A 21,629-nucleotide genomic window follows, 5' to 3' on the forward strand; every position below is an offset into this window, starting at 1 on the left:
AAAGCCAGAACAATGTCCGTATGAGCCTTGGCTCTGTGAAAAGACGACGCCTGTATTAAGATGTCGTCTAGGTAAGGTGCTACTGCAATGCCCCGCGGTCTTAGTACCGCAAGAAGGGACCCTAGCACCTTTGTGAAAATTCTGGGAGCGGTGGCCAACCCAAAAGGAAGGGCCACGAACTGGTAACGCGTGTCCAGAAAGGCGAACCTTAGGAACTGATGGTGATCTTTGTGGATAGGAATATGTAGGTACGCATCCTTTAGATCCACGGTAGTCATATATTGACCTTCCTGGATCATCGGCAAGATTGTCCGAATGGTTTCCATTTTGAAAGATGGAACTCTGAGGAATTTGTTTAGAATTTTTGGATCCAGGATTGGCCTGAAAGTTCCTTCCTTTTTGGGAACTACAAACAGGTTTGAGTAAAAGCCCAGTCCTTGTTCTGCAAATGGAACTGGGTGTATCACTCCCATCTTTAGAAGATCTTCTACACAGCGTAAGAACGCCTGTTTGTCTGGTCTGAAGACACACGAGAAATGTGGAACCTTCCCCTTGGGGGAGAGTCCTTGAATTCTAGAAGATACCCCTGAGCAACAATTTCTAATGCCCAGGGATCTGGAACATCTCTTGCCCAAGCCTGAGCAAAGAGAGAAAGTCTGCCCCTACTAGATCCGGTCCCGGATCGGGGGCAACCCCTTCATGCTGTCTTGGCAGCAGGCGCAGGCTTCTTGGCCTGTTAACCCTTATTCCAGCCCTGCAAGGGTTTACAGGTTGCTTTAGGCTGGGAAGCGTTACCCTCTTGCTTTGCGGCAGCAGAGATTGAAGCAGGTCCGCTCCTGAAGTTGCGAAAGGAGCGAAAATTAGCCTTGTTTTTGGCCTTAAACGGTCTATCCTGCGGGAGGGCATGACCCTTCCCCCCAGTGATATCCGCGATAATTTCTTTCAACTCTGGACCAAAAAGGCTCTTTCCCTTGAAAGGAATGTTTAGTAACTTTGTTTTGGACGACACGTCAGCCGACCATGATTTGAGCCAAAGCGCTCTTCACGCCATAATGGCAAAACCTGAATTTTTCGCCGCTAACTTAGCTAATTGGAAAGCGGCATCAGTGATAAAAGAATTAGCCAGCTTTAGAGCGTGAATTCTATCCATGACTTCGTCATATGAAGTCTCCCTCTGGAGCGACTCCTCCAGCTCCTCAAACCAAAAAGCCGCTGCAGTAGTTACAGGAATAATGCAGGCAATTGGCTGGAGAAGGAAACCTTGCTGAACAAACATTTTCTTCAGCAAACCTTCCAATTTTTTATCCATAGGGTCTTTAAAAGCACAACTGTGTTCTATTGGTATAGTTGTACGCTTAGCAAGTGTTGAAACTGCTCCCTATACCTTAGGGACCGTCTGCCACGCGTCCCGCCTGGGGTCATTTATGGGGAACATTTTCTTAAAGATAGGGGGGGGGGGAACAAAAGGTACACCTGGTCTCTCTCACTCCCTAGTCACAATATCCACCACCCTCTTCGGGATCGGAAACGCATCAGTGTATACATGGACCTCTAAAAACCTGTCCATTTTACACAATTTTTCTGGGACCACCATGGGGTCACAATCATCCAGCGTAGCTAAAACCTCCTTAAGCAGGACGCGGAGGTGTTCCAGCTTAAATTTAAACGCTAAGGAATCTGACTCTGCCCGCTGAGAAACTTTTCCTGTGTCTGAAATTTCTCCCTCGGACAGACCATCCCTCACTGCCACTTCAGAGTGTTGTGAGGGTACTACAGATAAATCAACAAAAGCTTCTGATTGCTCACCCTCTGTTCTTAAAACTGAGCTATCACGCTTTTTTGGAAAAACTGGCAGTTTGGATAGAAATGCCGCAAGGAAATTATCCATGACTGCTGCTAATTGTTGTAATGTAATAGGGCACAATGCGCTAGAGGTACTAGGCAACGCTTGCGCGGGCGTAACTGGTGTCGACACATGGGGAGAGGAAGGAGGACTATCCTCATTACCTTCCGTCAAAGAATCATCTTGGGCTACATTTTTAAGTGTCACTGCATGGCCATTAAAATGTTTAGATACCTTAGCACACTTTAAACACAAATGCAATGGGGGTACCGCCATGGCTTTCAAACACATAGAACAAGGTCTATCTTTAGGCTCAGACATGTTAGACAGACTTAGAAAGCACTCAAATACAGAAAAATACACTTTTTGAAAAAACGTTACTGTGCCTTTAAATAATAAAAAGCACACACTTTTTTATCAAATCTCAAAAAAACATCCGATCTTTATGAAATTTACACGATATGATCCTAATGCTTTGAAAAGATTGCACACCAAGTTTCAAGCCAATTAACCCCTTATTGCCCAAACCGGAGCAAATTGAAGCTGCCACCAGTTTAACACACTACAGCACAATGCCACAGTCTCTGCTGTGGCCCTACCTTCCTTGGGGATTAGTTCTGGAACGAAAATAAGCCTCCCTGTAGTCCTCCTGCAGTCTCTGGACTCTACATGTGAAGCTGCATGAAGCTGACTTGCAAAACAACTGCGCAACTGAGGCGCGAAAATTAGGCTCCCTCCCTCTTCACTCCGGAGTTGTGGGGCCTTCCTAAGCCAAATTAGGTGTCTAAAATTATGCCAGGCGTATAAAGCCCCTAAAAAGTGTTCCAAACATGATAAACACTTGTGCAAACGTCAGATTATATTAAAAAATAATCTATTTTCCCCATAACAGTGTCCTCCAGTGATTTAAGCCCTTTTAACTAAGCCATCCTTCTATACCTACCGAGTCTCAGAATATGGCTTACCTTCCCACATGGGGATTTCTGTCAGTCTTCTAGCATTACCAAGTCTTGTTAGAAAAAAAGTGACTGAGCATACCTTAAGCAGTTAAGCCTGCAAACTGTTCCCCCCAACTGAAGTTCTCCGGTACTCAACAGTCCTGTGTGGGAACAGCAATGGATTTTAGTTACAACATGCTAAAATCTTTTTCCTCTCAGCAGAAATCTTCATCACTTTCTGCCTCAGAGTAAATAGTACAAACCGGCACTATTTTAAAATAACAAACTCTTGATTGAAGAAATAAAAACTACAAATCTAACACCACATACTCTTTACCCTCCCGTGGAGATGCTACTTGTTAGAGCGGCAAAGAGAATGACTGGGGGGCAGAGCCTGAGGCGAGCTATATAGACAGCACTGCTGTGTGCTCTCTTTGCCACTTCCTGTAGGGATTGAGAATATCCCACAAGTAAGGATGAATCCGTGGACTGGATACACCATGTAAGAGAAATAATGTATTAGGTGTTACTTATGACAATTTTGAGAGGGGCCTGGAACCTAACTCCCTCACTTCCCATTGACTTACATTATAAACTGGGATTCAATTTAAAACGGTTTCGATTTACAACTATTCCACCTGGAACCTAACCCAGGCGTAAACTGAGGGCTACCTGTATTCATCAAAAGGAGGAAGCATATTTTTTTTCTAGGGTTAGTCTTGGAAAATGAAATGCATTAAAAAATAATCTTATCTTAAAGATAGGCATACATTTTATCCGGTTGGTTAGAAAAAACAGCTGGGAGTGGTGCCCATTAAATAGGTCCTGGGGAAAACACAGATTGTGATATTTTCTGAGATGCGTCGTCCATCACGTTTACACCACTAATAAGGACGTACAAATCTGGAACTGCAGTATTCATTCCATTCTAAATGCTGTTATTTCATGCTAAAAAGAAAATGCTTTTAAATATTAAAATAATACACCTAAGGCAACAAGGAAGAGATCAAAATATTTTTCTTTTAACACAGTATTTTTTTTTTTTTTAACATAGTACTGCTTAAACACAGCTCTATTGAAAAACAATGCAGGCCAAGGATTCCCCTTCTTGTAGCCCCTCCTCTAAATTAGGTTAAATGTTAAAATTCCAACTGCAGAACACAGAACCTCTCTCTTTTGCTTTTTGATTCTGTAGATTGAATTGTCTGGACCCTTGTAGAAGCAAAATCTTTACTGAGGAAAGTCACATCAGTCCTTTAAATCACAAGTCGGTGGAAAACACATTTTTAGAGTAGAGCAAAAGTTTTAAATTCATCTTTTCCATGAGGCAGTAGCATAAGGAAAGTGATGGTTATAGACTATTACAAGTCTAAACTTCAGCAACTGGGTGAGAGAACTTAAAGGGACAGTCAAGTCCAATTTTTTCATTTTTCAAATAGGGCATGTAATTTTAAACAACTTTCCAATTTACTTTTATCAACAATTTTGCTTTGTTCTCTTGGTATTCTAGTTGAAAGCAAACCTAGGGAGGCACATATGATAATTTATAAGCCCTTGAAGGCTGACTCTATTTTATTTACTTTTCACAGCAGGGGAGAGCAAGCTCATGTAGGCCATATAGATAGCATTGTGATCGTGGCTAGTGGCAGACACTGCACTAATTGGCTAAAATGCAAGTCAATAGATAATAACTAAAAGTCATGTGATTAGGGGCAGTCAGAAGATGCTTAGATACCAGTCAGTCACAGAAGTAAAAAGTGTATTAATATAACAGTGTTGGTTTTGCAAAACTGGGGAATGGGTAATAAAGGGATTATCTATCTTTTTAAACAGCAAAAATTCTGGTGTTGACTGTCCCTTTAACCCTATGTGTAGCACTGTGACAATCTTAATTGAATTAAAACAGAATGAGAAACACATATGTATCTGTATATCTAACAAACAATACAAAACTACTGTTAGACATTCATATTTTATTTGTTTTTATTAACGTCATTTTTCCATTTTTTTTTATCTTTTAAAACAATAGCACAAAAGAGGACTTAGGGAAGCAAGTCTGAGAACCAAGGCCCTGCCACTATTCTGCTAGACTGCACTAAACCCGGAACCTGGCTAACGCAGAAATTAATAACAACTTGGGGCAAAAAGGCAGCAGACATGAGGGTAGCAGAATAGTATGCATCTTGCTAGTCTCCAGCACAGATAAAAGACATTTAGTGTAGGCAACCCCCTTCATTATTAGATATCTCTCTGTTGCAAGACTTTCAATTCTGAAGGGAATCTTGGTTCAAGCCACTTAAAGTTACAGAACATTAGGATTGGAGAACAGAGTATACACATGTGCAAACTCAGATTAATCCGAGGCTCAAATTTTCCTTGCAGAACAAGGTCTTAAATTTCAGAGCAAATAACAGGCAGCAAAGGGTTACAGTTTTCTAATAAGGAGAATAGACAAGAAAGAGATGTGGACTAAACAGGGTAGTGGGTAAGGGGTGGATGCCCCTTTAAAAAGACCAGCTGAACCCACCCATTTGCTTGCACATTGTCATGGGTAAAGTACAAACTTTGTTAAATCTATTAGGGCCGAGCCCTCTTGTCTGCAAATAACCGTCTGCACTAGTACTTAGCACCTCTACCTTATAGGAGCTAATGCACTGTTCCTCTCATAGGCTTCTCAGGAGGGATTCCCTCACATGAGGACTACCTGGAAGTTTCACAGTTAGCAGCTGTACGTCATCTCTATTGTATGTACAGTGAATAATTGATTAAAATCCCTAAGGAGTTGAATGGGGACTGGGCAAGTGTGCCCACTTTTAGTTCCCACTCCCTGGGGGATGAAGGGAGAGTTTAGGGTTTAGGGAGGGCAGGTGCAGAGCCTCCGGTTGAGGTCCTGGGGTCGAGCCTGTTGGGGCAGTGAGACAGCAGGCATAAGGAGGTGACCACACGCTCACACTGATGGGGATGTCTTGCGTTTCAGTAGATACTGGTGCATTGCATCAGCATCACGTTTTAGCCAAGCTGCATTCAAAAGAATATTTTCACAGCACTGCTGCACTGTGCGCTCAGCTGAGGGAGCAGGGTGGGCGTCAAAAAATGCCTAAAAGGAAGACAAGAATAAAAAAAAAAGTAGTGATTGTTTTGCCACAAAGAAATTATACAATATAGCATTCAACATATATCGGGAGCTTTACATAAATTAAAGGGACAGTATACTATAAAATAGTTTTTCCCTTAATGTGTTTCCAATTACTTCGTTTTCCAGCTGTAGAGTATAAAACGTATGAGATTTGCTTATTTGTGTATATGAATTAGCTGATTTTATGTTTTGAAGCCACAATATAATAAAAATGGGTTGAGCTTGTAGGTATAGTCAGATCTCATTACTTTATCACATTGTGTACATATACATGCTTATTTATCTTATATCTGTCCATAAACCAATCATCAATACTTGGAGAGAACAATGACAATTAACATTGTATTACCTTATCTCTTCTATAACCCACTGGGAGTGTAATTTCTTCTACTGGCTGTGTTAACACAGCTTGGCCTTGAGGCCAAAAACTTTCAGGATATAAGGGTAATGGAAATAAACAATTTAATACACTCCAGCAGGTAAGGTGGATCATTGGGAACAAATAAAGGGACAGTTTACTCAAAAAAATTATCACCTTTAAATACAGATGCAAGTTTAAGCAAAACCCTACATTATCCAATCCTAATTTTTGGTGTTCACTAAAGATTGTCCACATTTTCCTTTGTCAAGGTTGTGCTAGAACACAAATCTCTGCAGACAGAGTTGATGAAAGTGTCAGGTCAGTAAAATAGTTTTTAATCTATCCACCCACACCCTGATTGTCCCCCGCATAGTCTTGAAAAATTGTTCTAAACAGGAATTCTAGTGGGGGCTGCATTGAAATTTTTTTCATTTCATGCTTCAGAGCAGTGTTTCTCAACCATGGTCCTCAGTTACCCCCAACAGGTCAGGTTTTTATTATAGCTGAACTATAGCACAGGTGAAATAATCAGCTGATGGGTGAGAGCAGGTTAGTAATCACAGTTGAGAAACACTGCTCTAGAAAAACTGTTTAAAAAAAACAAAATTTATGCTTACCTGAATGTCCACAACGTCATTCCAATTACTAGTGGGATATTCACTCCTCGCCAGAAGGAGGAGGCAAGGAGCACCACAGCTGTTAAGTGTCACTTCCCTTACCCATATACATCAGGAAATGGAAAATGAAGATAACACAATGGTGTAGAGGTGCCTGAGGTTTAGTAAAAATTATTGTCTAATCCAAAAGGGAGGGGTCGTGGACTCTCCATGTCTGGAAATAAATTTATCAGGTAAGCATACATTTTGTTTTCTTTCCTAAGACATAGAGAGTCCACAACGTCATTCCAATTACTAGTGGGAACCAATACCCAAGCTAGAGGGCACGGAATGAATAGGGAGGGAGAACAAGACAGGCAGACCTAAATAGAAGGCACCACTGCTTGAAGAACCTTTCTCCCAAAGGAAGCCTCAGCCGAGGCAAAAATATCAAATTTGTAGAATTTGGAAAAAGTATGCAGAGAGGACCATGTTGTAGCCTTGCAAATCTGTTACACAAAAGCTTCATTTTTGAAAGCCCAAGAAGAGGAGACATCCCTAGTGGAATGAGCTGCAAGTCTCTCAGGAGACTGCTGTCTAGCAGTCTTATAAACAAAACGAATCATACTTCTCAACCAGAGGGAAAGAGAAGTAGAAATAGCCTTCCGACATTTACGCTTTCCAGAGAAACAAACAGGGCAGTAGTGTGTCGAAAATCCTTAGTAGTCTGAAGGTAGAATTTTAGAGCGCACACCAGATCCAAGATGTGCAACAGACGTTCCGTATGAGAGGAAGGATTAGGACAGAGAGAAGGAACAACAATTTCCTGATTAATATTAATATTTCTATCCGAAACTACCTTTGGGGAAAAAAAAAAAACAATTTAGTACGAAGGACCGCCTTATCCGCATGAAAAATAAGGTAAGGCGAATCACACTGCAAAGCAGAGAGTTCAGAAACTCTCTGAGCAGAAAAAATAGCAATAAGAAACAAAACCTTCCAAAATAACAACTTAATATCTATGGAATGCATTGGCTCAAACGAAGCCTGCTGCAAAACTCTAAGAACTAGGTTAAGGCTCCAAGAAGGAGCAACAGATTTAAACACAGGCTTGATTCTAACCAGTGCCTGACAAAAGGACATCCGCCAGACACTTATGTAAAAGAATAGATAGACCTTTCAGAGAACTGACTGATGACCCTTTCTCCAGACCCTCCTGGAGAAAAGACAAAATTCTAGGAGTCCTGACCCTACTCCAAGATTAGCCCTTTGATTCTCACCAATAAAAAGTATTTACGCCATACCTTATGGTAAATCTTACGAGTAACAGGCTTGCAAGCCTGAATCATAGTATCAATGACTGACTCAGAAAACCCACACTTAGCTAGAACTAAGCGTTAAATCTCCATGCAGTCAGCTTCAGAAAAAAAACGAGATTTGGATGGAGGAAAGGACCCTGAGTTAGAAGGTCCTTCCTCAGAGGTAACCTCCAAGGTGGAAGAGATTACATTCACTAGGTCCGCAAACCAGATCCTGCGAGGCCATGCAGGAGCCAATAGAATTACAGATGCTCTCTCCTGTTTTATATGAGCAATGACTTGTGAAAGCAGAGAGCAAACGGAGGAAACAGGTATGCTAGACCGAAATCCCAAGTAACCGCCAGAGCATCTATCAGGGCGGCCTGAGGATCTCTTGACCTTGAACCATACCCTGGAAGCTTGGCGTTCTGACAAGACGCCATCAGATCCAACTCTGGCACCCCCCACTTGAGGGTTAATCTGGAGAACACCTCCGGATGGAGAGCCCATTCCCAGGGATGAAAGGTCTGTCTGCTCAGGAAATCCGCATCCCAGTTGTCCACTCCTGGAATGTGGATGGAGGATAGACGACAATTGTGAGCTTCCGGCCACTGCAGAATGTGAGTCACCTCCTTCATGGCCAAGGAACTCCGAGTTCCTCCCTGGTGGTTGATGTAAGCCACCGAGATGATGTTGTCCGACTGAAACCTGATAAACCGGGCTAAGGACAACGGAGGTCAAGCCATTAGGGCATTGAAGATCGTTCTCAACTCCATGATGTTTATTGGGAGAGAAGACTCCCCCCAAGAGTCCCAGACTGCTCCCCAGCCCAGCAGGCTGGCATCCTTGGTCACAATCACCCAGGAGGGTCTCCTGAAGCATGTGCAATGAGACAAATGATCCTGAGAAATCCACCACGATAGTCTCGTCTACTGGACCTGAGACAGATCCGAATGATCTCTGTTCCATTGTCTGAACATGCATAATTGCAGAGCTCTCAAATGGAATCGAGCAAGGGGAATGATGTCCATGGAAGCAACCATCAGACCAATTACCTCCATACATTGAGCCACTGATGGCTGAACAGTAGACTGTAGAGAGAGGCAAGAGGAAAGAATTTTGGATTTTATGACCTCGGTGAGAAATATTTTCATTGATAGGTAATCGATGATGGTCCCTAAGAAAACCACCCTTGTAGCTGGAACAAGGGAACTCTTCTCCAGATTCACTTTCCATCTGTGGGAACGTAGAAAAGACAACAAGATCTCTGTATGTTTGTTGAAATGATGGCGCCTGAACCAATATGTCATCCAGGAAAGGTGCCACCGCAATTCCCTGGGACCTGACAACTGCCAAGAGAGCCCCCAGAACCCTTGAGAAGATTCTGGAAGCTGTGGCAAGGCCAAACGGAAGAACAACAAACTGAAAGTACTTGTCTAGAAAAGAAAATCTCAGAAACTGGGGATGATCCCTATGGATGGGAACATGAAGATACGTGCCCTTCAGGTCTATGGTCATCATGAACTGACCCCCTTGGACCAAAGAATGGAACGAATGGTTTCCATTTTGAAAGGATGGAACCCTGAGAAACGTGTTGAGACAATTTAGGTCTAAAATTGGTCGAAAAGTTCGCTCTTTTTTTGGAACCACAAACAGATTCAAATAAAATCCTAGACCCTGTTCTCTTACTGGAACTGGATCACTTACTCCCAAGGAGGAAAGGTCCTGAACACAACTTAAGAATGCCTCTCTTTTTACCTGATCCACAGATAACCTTGAGAGGAGAAATCTGCCCTTGGGATGACAAGATTTTAATTCTATTTTGTACCCCTATGTCCACAGCCCAAGGATCTGGGACTTCTCGTATCCAGGCTAGACGAAACAAGGAAAGTCTGCCCCCCCCATTTGATCTTAAGCCAGACCGGGGGCAGACCCTTCATGCTGATTTAGTCTCAGCAGAGGGCTTCTTTGATTGCTTTGCCTTGTTCCAAGACTGATTGGGTTTCCAGGAAGACTTGGATTGTTCCAGCTTGGAAGAGGGAGAGGAAGACTTTTGACCCTTAAAGTTACAAAAGGAACAAAAAATGCTATTCTTCTGGTCTTGTGGTAGAAAGGACCCCTTTCCACCCATAATTTCAGAAATTATCTCCGCCAGACCAGGACCAAACAGGGTTTTACCCTTGTAAGGTAGCGATAGGAGCTTGGACTTGGAGTTAACATCAGCTGACCATGATATTAGCCATGGGGACCTGCGGGCTTGGACAGTGAAGCCAGATATCTTGGCTCCCAGTCTAATGACTTGCATGTTCGCATCCGAGATAAAGGCATTGGCTAGTTTGAGAGCCTTAATCCTATCTTGGATCTTATCCAACGGAGTATCCTTTAAAATCAGTTCGGACAGGGCATCGCACCAATAAGGTGCTGCACTTGCTACTGTAACAATACAAACTGCAGGTTGCCATTGTAGACCCTGATGAACATACATTTTATTTAAAATAGGTCTCCAGCTTCTTGTCCCTTCTACTTTAGGAACTGTGTGCCATGAGTCTCGAATGGAGTCAGCAACCGAAAACCTCTTTTTAAAAACGGGAGACAGGGAGAAAGGTATCCCAGGTTTATCCCATTCCTGTGCAATGATCTCCGATACACAGTCTGGAACAGGAAATACTTCCACAGCGGAAGGAACATCATAGCATTTGTTAAGTTTACTAGATTTCTTAGGATTGACAGTGACAGAAGCGTCAGAGTCATCCAAAGTAGCCAAAACCTCCTTTAGCAGTAAGCAGAGGTGTTAAAGCTTAAATCTGAAGTTTACCTCTTCAGAATCAAAGGAATTATACTGTCAGAATCTGAAATTTCACCCTCAGAAGCTACCGAGGTATCCTTATAAGAGGCTGGTCAACCTTCATGGCAGCAGATGGGACAGACACCTTACCATCTGACAAATATTTATATTTCCTCTTGCGTTTTCTCAACATAGGAAAAGCAGATGCCACAGATACTGCAGAGGATATCTGTGCAGCAAAATCTGATGGCAAATAAACTGCTCCAGGAGGCTGAAAGGAACTGCAGAGCACTGTATGTGATGCCATTGAGGCTTGGGACGTTTGAGGAGAAAGCTGTGGCATTGCCTGAACAGCATTATCCTGAGAGACATTGGGCTCAGAGGGCAACAATTTATCTTTACACTCAAATGTTCTAGCTAAACATGTAGCACAAAAACATAATTTATGCTTACCTGATAAATTCCTTTCTCCTGTAGTGTAGTCAGTCCACGGGTCATCATTACTTCTGGGATATTAACTCCTCCCCAACAGGAAGTGCAAGAGGATCACCCAAGCAGAGCTGCCATATAGCTCCTCCCCTCTACGTCACACCCAGTCATTCGACCGAGAACCAAACGAGAAAGGAGAAACTACAGGGTGCAGTGGTGACTGGAGTATAATTTAAAAATTTAGACCTGCCATAAAAAACAGGGCGGGCCGTGGACTGACTACACTACAGGAGAAAGGAATTTATCAGGTAAGCATAAATTATGTTTTCTCCTGTTAAGTGTAGTCAGTCCACGGGTCATCATTACTTCTGGGATACCAATACCAAAGCTAAAGTACACGGATGACGGGAGGGACAGGCAGGATCTTTATACGGAAGGGACCACTGCCTGAAGAACCTTTCTCCCAAAAACAGCCTCCGAAGAAGCAAAAGTGTAAAACTTGTAAAATTTGGAAAAAGTATGAAGAGAAGACCAAGTTGCAGCCTTGCAAATCTGTTCAACAGAGGCCTCGTTCTTAAAGGCCCAAGTGGAAGCCACAGCTCTAGTGGAATGAGCTGTAATTCTTTCAGGAGGCTGCTGTCCAGCAGTCTCATAGGCTAAACGTATTATGCTACGAAGCCAAAAAGAGAGAGAGGTAGCAGAAGCTTTTTGACCTCTCCTCTGTCCAGAATAAACGACAAACAGGGAAGAAGTTTGGCGAAAATCTTTAGTTGCCTGTAAATAAAATTTCAGGGCACGGACTACATCTAGATTGTGCAGAAGTCGTTCCTTCTTTGAAGAAGGATTAGGACACAATGATGGTACAACAATCTCTTGATTGATATTCTTGTTAGTGACAACCTTAGGTAAGAACCCAGATTTAGTACGCAGAACTACCTTATCTGAATGAAAAATCAGATACGGAGAATCACAATGTAAGGCTGATAACTCAGAGACTCTACGAGCCGAGGAAATAGCCATTAAAAACAGAACTTTCCAAGATAACAGCTTGATATCAATGGAATGAAGGGGTTCAAACGGAACACCCTGTAAAACGTTAAGAACTAAATTTAAGCTCCATGGTGGAGCAACAGTTTTAAACACAGGCTTAATCCTGGCCAAAGCCTGGCAAAAAGCCTGAACGTCTGGAACTTCTGAGACGCTTGTGTAAAAGAATGGACAGAGCTGAGATCTGTCCCTTTAAGGAACTAGCAGATAAACCCTTTTCTAAACCTTCTTGTAGAAAAGACAATATCCTAGGAATCCTAACCTTACTCCATGAGTAACTCTTGGATTCGCACCAATATAAGTATTTACGCCATATTTTATGGTAAATCTTTCTGGTAACAGGCTTCCTAGCCTGTATTAAGGTATCAATAACTGACTCCGAAAACCCACGCTTTGATAAAATCAAGCGTTCAATTTCCAAGCAGTCAGCTTCAGAGAAATTAGATTTTGATGTTTGAAAGGACCCTGAATTAGAAGGTCCTGTCTCAGAGGCAGAGACCAAGGTGGACAGGATGACATGTCCACTAGATCTGCATACCAGGTCCTGCGTGGCCACGCAGGCGCTATCAGAATCACCGATGCTCTCTCCTGTTTGATCCTGGCAATCAATCAAGGAAGCATCGGGAAGGGTGGAAACACATAGGCCATCCCGAAGGTCCAAGGTGCTGTCAAAGCATCTACCAGGACTGCTCCCGGGTCCCTGGACCTGGACCCGTAACAAGGAAGCTTGGCGTTCTGGCGAGACGCCATGAGATCTATCTCTGGTTTGCCCCAAAGTCGAAGTATTTGGGCAAAGATCTCCGGATGAAGTTCCCACTCCCCCGGATGAAAAGTCTGACGACTTAGGAAATCCGCCTCCCAGTTTTCCACTCCAGGAATGTGGATCGCTGACAGGTGGCAAGAGTGAGACTCTGCCCAGCGAATTATCTTTGATACTTCCATCATCGCTAGGGAGCTTCTTGTCCCTCCTTGATGGTTGATGTAAGCTACAGTCGTGATGTTGTCCGACTGAAACCTGATGAACCCCCGAGTTGTTAACTGGGGCCAAGCCAGAAGGGCATTGAGAACTGCTCTCAATTCCAGAATGTTTATTGGAAGGAGACTCTCCTCCTGAGTCCATGATCCCTGAGCCTTCAGGGAATTCCAGACAGCGCCCCAACCTAGTAGGCTGGCGTCTGTTGTTACAATTGTCCAATCTGGTCTGCTGAATGGCATCCCCCTGGACAGATGTGGCCGAGAAAGCCACCATAGAAGAGAATTTCTGGTCTCTTGATCCAGATTCAGAGTAGGGGACAAATCTGAGTAATCCCCATTCCACTGACTTAGCATGCACAATTGCAGCGGTCTGAGATGTAGGCGTGCAAAGGGTACTATGTCCATTGCCGCTACCATTAAGCCGATTACTTCCATGCATTGAGCCACTGACGGGTGTTGAAGGACACGGCAAGCATTTTGAAGCTTTGTTAACCTGTCTTCTGTCAGGTAAATCTTCATTTCTACAGAATCTATAAGAGTCCCCAAGAAGGGAACCCTTGTGAGTGGTAAGAGAGAACTCTTCTCTACGTTCACCTTCCACCCATGCGACCTTAGAAATGCCAGTACTAACTCTGTATGAGACCTGGCAGTTTGAAAGCTTGACGCTTGTATCAGAATGTCGTCTAGGTACGGAGCCACCGAAATTCCTCGCGGTCTTAGCACCGCCAGAAGAGAGCCCAGAACCTTTGTGAAGATTCTTGGAGCTGTAGCCAACCCGAATGGAAGAGCTACAAACTGGTAATGCCTGTCTAGGAAGGCAAACCTTAGATACCGGTAATGATCTTTGTGAATCGGTATATGAAGGTAGGCATCCTTTAAATCCACTGTGGTCATGTACTGACCCTTTTGGATCATGGGTAAGATTGTCCGAATAGTTTCCATTTTGAACGATGGAACTCTTAGGAATTTTTTCAGGATCTTTAAATCCAAGATTGGTTAGAAGGTTCCTTCTTTCTTGGGAACCACAAACAGATTTGAGTAAAACCCTTGTCCGTGTTCCGACCGCGGAACCGGATGGATCACTCCCATTAGTAAAAGATCTTGTACACAGCGTAGAAACGCCTCTTTCTTTATCTGGTTTGTTGACAACCTTGAAAGATGAAATCTCCCTTTTGGGGGAGAGGCTTTGAAGTCCAGAAGATATCCCTGAGAAATGATCTCTAACGCCCAGGGATCCTGGACATCTCTTGCCCAAGCCTGGGCGAAGAGAGAGAGTCTGCCCCCCACTAGATTCGTTCCCGGATCGGGGGCCCTCACTTCATGCTGTCTTAGGGGCAGCAGCAGGTTTTCTGGCCTGCTTGCCCTTGTTCCAGGACTGGTTAGGTTTCCAGCCTTGTCTGTATCGAGCAACAGCTCCTTCCTGTTTTGGTGCAGAGGAAGTTGATGCTGCTCCTGCCTTGAAGTTACGAAAGGCACGAAAATTAGACTGTCTAGCCCTAGATTTGGCTCTGTCTTGAGGCAGGGCATGGCCTTTACCTCCTGTAATGTCAGCGATAATTTCCTTCAAACCGGGCCCGAATAAGGTCTGCCCTTTGAAAGGTATGTTAAGTAATTTAGATTTAGAAGTAACATCAGCTGACCAGGATTTTAGCCACAGCGCTCTGCGTGCCTGAATGGCGAATCCGGAATTCTTAGCCGTAAGTTTAGTTAAGTGTACTACGGCATCAGAAATAAATGAATTAGCTAGCTTAAGGGTTTTAAGCTTGTGTGTAATCTCATCTAATGGAGATGATTCAAGGGTCTCTTCCAGAGACTCAAACCAAAATGCTGCTGCAGCCGTGACAGGCGCAATGCATGCAAGGGGTTGCAATATAAAACCTTGTTGAACAAACATTTTCTTAAGGTAACCCTCTAACTTTTTATCCATTGGATCTGAAAAGGCGCAGCTATCCTCCACCGGGATAGTGGTACGCTTAGCTAAAGTAGAAACTGCTCCCTCCACCTTAGGGACCGTTTGCCATAAGTCCCGTGTGGTGGCGTCTATTGGAAACATCTTTCTGAATATAGGAGGGGGTGAGAAAGGCACACCGGGTCTATCCCACTCCTTAGTAACAATTTCAGTAAGTCTCTTAGGTATTGGAAAAACGTCAGTACTCGACGGTACCGCAAAATATTTATCCAACCTACACATTTTCTCTGGTATTGCAACTGTGTTACAATCATTCAGAGCCGCTAAGACCTCCCCTAGTAATACACGGAGGTTTTCCAGCTTAAACTTAAAATTTGAAATGTCTGAATCCAGTTTATTTGGATCAGATCCGTCACCCGCAGAATGAAGCTCTCCGTCCTCATGTTCTGCAAATTGTGACGCAGTATCTGACATGGCCCTAATATTATCAGCGCACTCTGTTCTCACCCCAGAGTGATCTCGCTTACCTCTTCTGGTAATTTAGACAAAACTTCAGTCATAACATTAGCCATGTCCTGTAGTGTGATTTGTAATGGCCGCCCTGAAGTACTCGGCGTTACAATATCACGCACCTCCCGAGCGGGAGATGCAGGTACTGACACGTGAGGCAAGTTAGTCGGCATAACTTCCCCCTCGTTGTTTGGTGAATGATGTTCAATTTGTACAGAATGACTCTTATTCAAAGTAGCATCAATGCAATTAGTACATAAATTTCTATTGGGCTCCACCTTGGCTTTTGCACACATAGTACAGAGATATTCCTCTGAGTCAGACATGTTTAACAAACTAGCAATTAAACTAGCAAGCTTGGAAATACTTTTCACTCAAATTACAAGTAATATGGAAAACGCACTGTGCCTTTAAGAAGCACAGAAAAAAATTATGACAGTTTAATAATAAGGAACCGGAAAAATTATAACAATCAGATTTTTCCCGGTAAAGGCATAAATTTAGCAAAGGATTGCCCCCATTAGCAATGGATAACTAACCCTTAATAGCAGAAAAAATGTACAAATATAAACGTTTTTTATCACAGTCAAAGCACAATCTCACAGGTCTGCTGTGAGTGATTACCTCCCTCAAAATAATTTTTGAAGACCCTTGAGCTCTGTAGAGACGATCCGGATCATGCAGGAAAAGAAAAACACTTTTGACTGAATTTTTGATGCGTAGCAAAAGCGCCAAAATAGGCCCCTCCCCCTCACTCACAGCAGTGAGGGAAGTTCAGTAAACTGTCTTAAATTAAAATAAATGACAGCCAAGTGGAAAAAACAGTGCCCAAAAACAATTTTTCACCCAGTACCTCAGATAATTAAACAATTTAGCATGCCAGCAAAAACGTTTAAAATCAAATAACATGAAATGTCATTAAACAGCCTGTTGCTAGACGTTCCCACTGCAAGTTAGGCTAAAAATTATATGCATATAGTATTACCCAGAGAAGTGCCATTCCCCAGAATACTGAAGTGTACACATATATACATAAACAGCCTGATACCAGTTGCTACTACTGCATTTAAGGCTGAACTTACATTATATCGGTATTGGCAGTATTTTCTAGTCAATTCCATTCCTCAGAAAATAATATACTGCAACATACCTCTTTGCAGGTGAACCTGCCCGCTGTCCCCTGATCTGAAGTTTACCTCACTCCTCAGAATGGCCGAGAACAGCAAAATGAATTTTAGCTACGCCGGCTAAAATCATCCAAAAACTCAGGTAGATTCTTCTTCAAATTCTACCTGAAAAGGAACAACACACTCCGGTGCTGTTTTAAAATAACAAACTTTTGATTGAAGATATAAAAACTAAGTATAATCACCACAGTCCTCTCACACATCCTATCTATTAGTTGGGTGCAAGAGAATGACTGGGTGTGACGTAGAGGGGAGGAGCTATATGGCAGCTCTGCTTGGGTGATCCTCTTGCACTTCCTGTTGGGGAGGAGTTAATATCCCAGAAGTAATAATGACCCGTGGACTGACTACACTTAACAGGAGAAATTGCATAGGCAAAACGATTTGGGCCTCTAGACATAATAAGCATCTATCACAAGAAACAGATTCCTGTTCCATGTCCATATTAGCAAAATAAAAAATTCCCCAAAAATAAAGGAGTAAATAAAATAAAATTAAAACAAAGACTACTGTCACTTTAATAAGTCTTTATTCCCTCAGGAGCATATAACGCTATATAACAAGTTTGTCTAACAAACAAAAAAGCAAACTCAGGACACCTCAAACAGTCTGAGGAATAAATCCGATATTGGAAACCGTCAAAGGACTATTCTGCCGAACGAGTGATCACAGGATATGTCGGCACAGAGAAGACGCCGCTCCGCTTAGAAGTCTGTAAGCGGAAGAGCGGAAGTCACATGCCCAGCCTACAAGAAACTGTGCAGCAAAAATAAAAGCGCGCGTTTCTGTAAACTGCTGATTTCTAGTAAGATCGGTAAAGCAAAATGGAAACAAACACTGTCACTTTGTTCCAAATCAGTCCCACAACAGAAAAAAACTTTTTAGACTATAATATATAAAAAACAACAATAAGGGTTTTTCTTTATACACAGAAAGAAAAGATTAACCCATTAGTCTCCAGTCACATATTTAAACTGCCTGCACCCTGCCTATGAATATCCTATATAAAGGATTGACATGTCCCAAGTAAACATTGCAGCTAAATCTTCATCAAGTGCAAGTCTCCAAGACCTAGAAGACAAAAGCATTTACCTGCAATCCAGCTGTCAGGCAGGACAACAGCTCACAAGGTGTGAAAGAACACGTACACCTCACAGAGACCTGTAGAAAAAGATTAGGGCAGCAAAATGTGTTGGTAAACCAAGCAAGGACCACCTCACCACTTCTTAACTGCTTAAAACCCACCACTACTCTTACTCAAGAGATTGATGTGGACACAGCTAAACCCAAATCTTCAGACACCGAACTTCACCTCCTCCATTGACAGAGGCAAAGAGAATGACTGGGGGTTACTCTCAATGCCACCTAAATTGGCTTTTAGACTTTTTAATTGAATACCAGACAGCAAACTTGAATTCTTCTCCAATTTATAAACAGCGCTTCAAACCCACATGCAGTTTATTTATAATATTGAGTGTGGAAAGTGTATTGACTATGGTCAATACATTGTATTGATTAGGCATGAATTAAACAACTTTACATTACTGCTTAGCTTTGTAAATATAGAGAGAAGGCTTGTGAAGATATGGCAGATTCTAAATACAGTTATTACCTTTATCTCTGTGGCCATTTTTTCACTTGCAAATCCATCCAGTGAAAGCTATAAACAAAAAACAATGCAACATTATAAAATGACTAAATGGAGAAGTCAGAACATCAGAAGCATATACATTTTAGGTAGCCAGGGAATTATTTTTTTTTTTTTTTTTTACATAAAACCCAAAAATGTTCTCTTAATTCAGGTACATACAATTTTAAATAACTTTCCAATTTACTTGCATTATCTAATTTGCTTCATTCTCTTGGTATTTGTTGAAAAAGCAGCAATGCACTACAGAAAGCTAATTAACCCATCGGGTAAGCCAATAACATGAGGCATATATGTGCAGCCACCAATCAGCAGCTTCTGAGCCTACCTAGGTATTCTAGGTATCAAAACAAATTAGATAATAGAAGAAAATTGGAAAGTTGTTTGAAATTGCATTCTTTATCTTAATTATGAAAAAAGGGTCTCATGACCCTTTAATAAGCACAGAGACAGATAATTTTAGGCATTTCACAATATGTCCAAAAAAATTCTTCAAAGACAAAAAACACAATTTATGCTTTCCTGATAAATTTATTTCTCTTGTGATGTATCCAGTCCACGGATCATCCATTACTTGTGGGATATTCTCATTCCCAACAGGAAGTTGCAAGAGGACACCCACAGCAGAGCTGTAATATAGCTCCTCCCCTAACTGCCATATCCAGTCATTCGACCGAAAACATGCAGAGAAAGGAGAAACCATAGGGTGCAGTGGTGACTGTAGTTTAAATGAAAAAAATTACCTGCCTTAAAATGACAGGGCGGGCCGTGGACTGGATACACCACAAGAGAAATACATTTATCAGGAAAGCATAAATTGTGTTTTCTCTTGTAAGGTGTATCCAGTCCACAGATCATCCATTACTTGTGGGATACCAATACCAAAGCTAAAGTACACGGATGAAGGGAGGGACAAGGCAGGTACTTAAACGGAAGGTACCACTGCCTGTAAAACCTTTCTCCCAAAAATAGCCTCCGAAGAAGCAAAAGTATCAAATTTGTAGAATTTTGAAAAAGTATGAAGCGAAGACCAAGTTGCCGCCTTGCAAATCTGTCAACAGAAGCCTCATTTTTAAAGGCCCAAGTGGAAGCCACAGCTCTAGTAGAATGAGCTGTAATCCTTTCAGGAGGCTGCTGTCCAGCAGTCTCATAGGCTAAGCGGATTATGCTTCTTAGCCAAAAAGAAAGAGAGGTTGCCGAAGCCTTTTGACCTCTCCTCTGTTCAGAGTAGACAACAAACAAAGCAGATGTTTGACAAAAATCTTTAGTAGCTTGTAAGTAAAACTTTAAAGCACGAACCACGTCCAGATTATGTAATAGACGTTCCTTCTTTGAAGGATTAGGACACAAGGATGGAACAACAATCTCTTGATTGATATTCTTGTTAGATACCACCTTAGGTAAAAACCCAGGTTTGGTACGCAGGACTACCTTATCCGTATGGAAGATCAGATAAGGAGAATCACATTGTAAAGCAGATAACTCGGAGACTCTACGAGCCGAGGAAATAGCTACCAAAAAAAGAACTTTCCAAGATAAAAGTTTGATATCAATGGAATGAAGAGGTTTAAACGGAACTCCTTGAAGAACCTTAAGAACCAAATTTAAGCTCCATGGGGGAGCAAGAGGTTTAAACACAGGCTTGATTCTAACCAAAGCCTGACAAAATGCCTGAACGTCTGGAACATCTGCCAGACGCTTGTGCAAAAGAATAGACAGAGCAGAAATCTGTCCTTTTAAAGAACTAGCTGACAATCCTTTATCCAAACCATCTTGAAGAAAGGATAATATTCTGGGAATCCTGACCTTACTCCATGAGTAACCTTTGGATTCACACCAATAAAGATATTTACGCCATATCTTATGGTAAATTTTCCTGGTAACAGGCTTTCGTGCCTGTATTAAGGTATCAATGACTGACTAGGAGAAGCCACGCTTTGATAAAATCAAGCGTTCAATCTCCAGGCAGTTAGTCTCAGAGAAATTAGATTTGGATGGTTGAAAGGACCCTGACGTAGAAGGTCCTGTTTCAGAGGCAGAGTCCATGGTGGAAAGGATGACATGTTCACCAGATCTGCATACCAGGTCCTGCGTGGCCACACAGGCGCTATCAAAATCACTGATGCTCTTTCCTGCTTGACCTTGGCAATCAGTCAAGGGAGCAGAGGAAACGGTGGAAACACGTAAGCCAGGTTGAAAGACCAGGGCGCTGCTAGAGCATCTATCAGCGTCGCCTTGGGGTCCCTGGACCTGGATCCATAACAAGGAAGCTTGGCGTTCTGGCGAGACGCCATGAGATCTAAATCTGGTTTTCCCCAACGACGAATCAATTGGGCAAAAACCTCCGGATGGAGTTCCCACTCTCCTGGATGAAAAGTATGACGACTTAGAATATCCGCCTCCCAGTTCTCTACACCTGGGATATGGATAGCTGATAGGTGGCAAGAGTGAATCTCTGCCCAGCGAATTATCTTTGAGACTTCTAACATCGCTAGAGAACTTCTTGTTCCCCCTTGATGGTTGATGTAAGCCACAGTCGTGATGTACCTCAGAGTTGCTAACTGAGGCCAAGCCTGAAGAGCATTGAATATCGCTCTCAGTTCCAGAATATTTATTGGAAGGAGTGTCTCCTCCTGAGTCCACAATCCCTGAGCCTTCAGGGAGTTCCAGACTGCACCCCAACCCAGAAGGCTGGCATCTGTTACAATTGTCCAATCTGGCCTGCGAAAGGTCATACCTTTGGACAGATGGACCCGAGATAGCCACCAGAGAAGAGAATCTCTGGTCTCTTGATCCAGATTTAGTAGAGGGGACAAATCTGTGTAATCCCCGTTCCACTGACTGAGCATGCATAGTTGCAGCGGTCTGAGATGTAGTCGTGCAAACGGCACTATGTCTATTGCCGCTACCATTAAGCCGATTACTTCCATGCACTGAGCCACCGAAGGGCGCGGAATGGAATGAAGA

At 42.6% G+C, this 21,629-nt stretch overlaps 1 protein-coding gene across 1 annotated transcript in view; it reads right to left on the reverse strand.

Annotated features, from left to right (window-relative positions):
• Window positions 1-4,734: 4,734 nt before the first annotated feature.
• The window catches only part of NPEPPS (aminopeptidase puromycin sensitive), a 471,919-nt gene continuing 455,024 nt past the window's right edge, over window positions 4,735-21,629 (reverse strand). Inside the window, exons 22-23 of the mRNA XM_053697681.1 lie at window positions 18,627-18,674; window positions 4,735-5,878 (exon numbers count right to left, since the gene is read on the reverse strand). Coding sequence (XP_053553656.1) covers window positions 5,729-5,878; window positions 18,627-18,674 — 198 coding nt within the window. The 3' untranslated portion in view covers window positions 4,735-5,728. The remainder of the gene's footprint in view (window positions 5,879-18,626; window positions 18,675-21,629) is intronic.

Source organism: Bombina bombina, chromosome 1 (assembly GCF_027579735.1).
Source record: "Bombina bombina isolate aBomBom1 chromosome 1, aBomBom1.pri, whole genome shotgun sequence".
Lineage (NCBI taxonomy): Eukaryota > Metazoa > Chordata > Amphibia > Anura > Bombinatoridae > Bombina > Bombina bombina.